Genomic DNA, 4,283 nt, shown 5'->3' on the forward strand with positions numbered 1-4,283 from the left:
CCCTAAAACCAGACCTACCCTCCCTAAATGTGACCGAACACCCCTCAAACCTCTCCCCGGGTGAGCCCGAGCCCCCCCCAAGCCCTGTGTGCCCCAGGTCGGACCTTCTCGATGAGCGTCACGAACTGGTTGTTGAGCGCTTTGATCTCGTCCTTCTCCTGCCGCCGCAGCTCCTGCAATTCCGGCTCCACGTCCAGGCTCGGGGGGGGGGCTCGGAGCGGCCCGGCCGTGCCCAGGGGGGTCCGGGGGGGACCCTCGGGGGTCGCCGCCCCGTCGGGACCCGCGGCCCGACCCCGGCTCATGCCCCGAGCCGAGCTCAGGGAGCCGCCGGCGAAGGCTGAGCTCGGGTTCGTCATGAGCCGGGATGCGGCTCCTGCCCGGGGACGGCACGGAAAGGGGGGGGGAAAAAAAGGGGAAAACAAACCAAGCGAGGGATGGATTTGGGAAGGGAGCGGCGGAGCGGAGGGTGGGAGTTGCGGCGGGCGGGGAGGGAATTCCAGCGGCGGGAGGTGCCCTGGGCCGGGCAGGGCGGGCCCGCTGATGTCAGCCCGGAGACAGCGCCGGCTCCCGGGATGAGCTCCGGCTCCCTCCCCGGCCCTTCCCTCCTTCCCTCGGCAGCTCCCCTGGAATGCGGAGGCACCGGCAGCTCCTGCTCCCTCACCGGCCCTTCCTTTTCCCCGTTCCTGGGTCCTTCTCCCAGTCCCTGTGTCCTCCGGTTCCAATCCTGAGTCTTTTTCCAGTCCCTGTGTCCTCCTGTTCCAGTCCTGGGTCTTTTTCCCAGTCCCTGTGTCCTCCTTTTCCAATCCTGTGTCCTTCTCCAGTCCCTGTGTCCTCGTGTTCCAATCCTGGGTCTTTTTCCCAGTCCCTGTGTCCTCCTGTTCCAATCCGGGGTCTTTTTCCAGCTCCTGTGTCCTCCTGTTCCAATCCTGGGTCCTTTTCCCAGTCCCTGCGTCCTTCTCCAGTCACTGCATCCTCCTTCTCTGAAACCAGCCCTAACATCCCTAAATCCAGATTTATCCTCCCCAAAACCAGCCCTATCATCCCTAAATCCACACCTATCATCCCTAAATCGAGATTTATTCTCCCCAAAACCAGCCCTATCTTCCCCAAAACCAGCCCTAACATCCCCAAATCCAGATTTATCCTCCCTAAAACCAGACCTATCATCCCTAAAACCAGCCCTATCATCCCTAAATCCAGACCTATCCTCCCTAAAACCAGCCCTAACATCCCTAAATCCAGATTTATCCTCCCCAGAAGCAGCCCTATCCTCCCTAAATCCAGACCTATCCTCCCTAAAACCAGCCCTATCCTCCCCAAACGCCCGGGGGTGGAATCCCGACCATCCCCGGGTGCCGAGCGATCCCCGGATCTCCTGCTCTGGATCTGCCCCTGGAGCTGCTGTGGGGCCGGTTGGGAGGCCGAGCTTTGGACGCGGTTTAAGGGTCACTTAAACCACCCCGGGGAGCCTCGGAGGGGCTTCAACCTCAGCAGCCAAACCTGGGGGGGGTCCTGTGCCCCTTCCCTGGGCGGCTGGAGAGGGATCCCCTCCCTGGAAACTGCCCTTTGTGGGGTTATTTGTGCTCGGAGAGGGCAAGAATTCATTTATTATTAATTAGCGGGGCTCCCTAATTGCTGTTCATTAAGTCTGGGGCACAAACAGCGACTCGGCGGCTGCTGCGGGGACGGACCCTGAGCCGGAGCTGAGCGAGCTCGGCACTAACGAGAGGGGCAGCCGGGTTTAGTTAATCCTGGCCTGCCGCGGGGATCCTGAGAGGGGCAGCCGGGTTTAGCTAATCCTCGCCTGCCGCGGGGACCCTGAGCCGGAGCTGAGGGAGTTCGGCACTAACGAGAGGGACAGCCAGGTTTAGTTAATCCTCTCCTGCCTCGGGGATCCTCAGAGGAGCAGCCGGGTTTAGTTAATCCTGGCCCGCCGCGGGACCCTGAGCCAGAGCTGAAGGAGTTCGGCGCTAACGAGAGGATCAGCCGGGTTTAGTTAATCCTCGCCTGCCGCGGGGGGTGAGGAGTGTCCGAGTGACACATGGTGCGGGAGCGGCCGAGCCCAGCCGGGATCAGCCCGCTCGGGGTCAGCCCAGGTTTAACAAAACCCGAGGGGCGGCTTTGCCCGGTGCGAGGTTCGGGTTGTTCCCGGCGGGGAGGGGTCTGTGCTGCTCCTTCCGGGGGGTCCCAGCGCTGGGACAATCCCAGTCTGGGGTTGGGGGGCTGCAGATCCTCAGTCCTGCCCAGTTTGGGGCTGCAGAGACCCCCTTCCCTCAGCCCTGCCCAGTCTGGAGATGCAGAGAACCCCTTTCCTTCAGCCCTGCCCAGTTTGGGGCTGCAGAGACCCCCAATCTTCAGTCCTGCCCAGTTTGGGATTGGGGGGCTGCAGAGACCCCCTTCCCTCAGCTCTGCCCAGTTTGGGGCTGCACAGACCTCCAGTCTTCAGTCCTGCTCCAGTTTGGAGTTGCAGAGACCCCTTTCCTTCATCTCTGCTCCAGTTTGGAGCTGCAGAGGCCCCCAGTCTTCAATCCTGCCCAGTGTGGGACTGGGGGGCTGCAGACCTTCAGCCCTGCCCAGTTTGGAGCTGCAGAGACCCCCAATCTTCAGCCCTGCCCAGTTTGGGACTGGGGAGCTGCAGAGACCCCCTTCCCTCAGCCCTGCCCGGTTTGGGATTGGGGGGTGGGCCAGCAGGGCCAGGCCAGTGACTGTGGGGGGGATCCAGGGATACTGGGAGGGGATCAAGGGATCCCTTGGAGTGCCCCTGCCCAGCCCCGGGACAGCGGGGGGGAGTCCCGGGGGGGACACGGGGTGGGGGGACACTGCAGGGATGTGCACGGGGGGGACACTGCAGGGACAGGGGGTGGGACAGAGGATGGGACACTGCAGGGACAATGGGGGGACACTGCAGGGACAGGGGATGGGCACGGGGGGGACACTGCAGGGCCGGGGGTGGTCCCAGGCGAGAATTCCAGCCCGGCCTGGGGGGCTTTGTGGGCCCTGGCCGGGGGGGTTGGTTGGGGGGAGCTCGGCAGCCCTTCCTGAGCTCCTCCCCATCCCTGCTCCTTCTCCCTGTCGCTTTTCCCTTTTCCCTTCCCATTTATCTCTTCTCCCTTCCCATTTATCCCTTCTCCCCTCTCGCTTATTCCTCCTCTTTCATTTCTCCCTTGTCCCCTCTCACTGATTTCTTCTCTCACTTCTCCCTTCTCCCTCCTCATTTCTTCTCTTTTTCTTTTCTCCCTCCTCACTTATTCCTTTTCCCCCTCCCTTTTTCCATCTCCCTCTCCCTTATTCCACCTCCCCTTTCACTTTTCCCTTCTCCCTTCTCATTCTTTCCTTCTCCCCCCCCCCCATTTGTCCCTTTTCCCTCTCACTTCTCCCTTCTTGCTTTTCCCTTCTCCCCTCTCACTTCTCCCTTCCCTCCCTTACTTTTCCCTTTTCCCTCTCACTTTTCCCTTCTCCCCTCTCACTTCTCCCTTCTTTCCAGGCTCATCCCCCCCTCCCGGTGTCCCATTTCCACTCCCGCCTCCCCTTTTCCTTCATTTCGGCGCCCGCTCGGACCCGCCACCTCCCGCTCCTCCTCCGGCCCCTTCCCCGCTTCATTTTGGGATCCCAAATCAACCCTCTTTTGGGATCCCAAATCAACCCCTTTGGGATTTCTGGGGGAAACGACGCGAAGCCGAAACTCTGCCCCGAGCGCGACGTCACCGCCGAGGAATTCCCCGCCGGCTTTGGGAGCTTCGGGAGTTTTGGGAGCTTCGGGAGGCAGGACGGGACGTGCCCGCAGCTGCTCCGCTCCCAGGAGCGTTCCCAGCTCCCGCGGCTTCCAGGAAAATTCAGGGATTGAGAAGAAAAACACCTAAAAAGGATTGAAAGGGGTGGTGATGTCACTAATTCCCGCTGGGATGGTGCCGATTGTCCCCTTCCCGCCCTCGGGTGATCCCGTGGGATGAGGGGAGGGAGCTGAGGGTGCTGGATCTGCCCCAGCACCGGCTCCCAGATGGAATCCTGGAATCCTGGGATAGAAGCGTGGAATGGGTTGGGTGGGAAGGGGCGTTAAAAATCATCCAGTGCCACCCCCCTGCCACGGGCAGGGACAGCTCTCACCATCCCAGGGGGATCCAACCTGGCCTGGGACACTCCCAGGGATCCAGGGGCAGCCACAGCTTCTCTGGGAAACCCATCCCAGGGCCTCCCCACCCTCCCAGACAGGAATTCCTTCCCAATATCCCACCTAAATCCCCCCTTTCCCAGTGGGAAGCCATTCCCTGTGTGCTGTCCCTCCA

General features: G+C 61.7%; 1 protein-coding gene across 1 annotated transcript in view; it reads right to left on the minus strand.

Annotated features, from left to right (window-relative positions):
- Positions 1–1,316, minus strand: part of LOC113977828 (keratin, type II cytoskeletal 80-like) — an 11,404-nt gene extending 10,088 nt beyond the window's left edge. Inside the window, exons 1-3 of the mRNA XM_027704280.1 lie at positions 973–1,316; positions 739–831; positions 73–677 (exon numbers count right to left, since the gene is read on the minus strand). Of these exons, the coding sequence (XP_027560081.1) occupies positions 73–677; positions 739–831; positions 973–1,230 (956 nt within the window). The 5' untranslated portion in view covers positions 1,231–1,316. The remainder of the gene's footprint in view (positions 1–72; positions 678–738; positions 832–972) is intronic.
- Between the last annotated feature and the right edge of the window lie 2,967 nt (positions 1,317–4,283).

This window comes from Neopelma chrysocephalum, unplaced genomic scaffold, assembly GCF_003984885.1.
Source record: "Neopelma chrysocephalum unplaced genomic scaffold, ASM398488v2 Primary Assembly neopelma1_264, whole genome shotgun sequence".
NCBI lineage: Eukaryota > Metazoa > Chordata > Aves > Passeriformes > Pipridae > Neopelma > Neopelma chrysocephalum.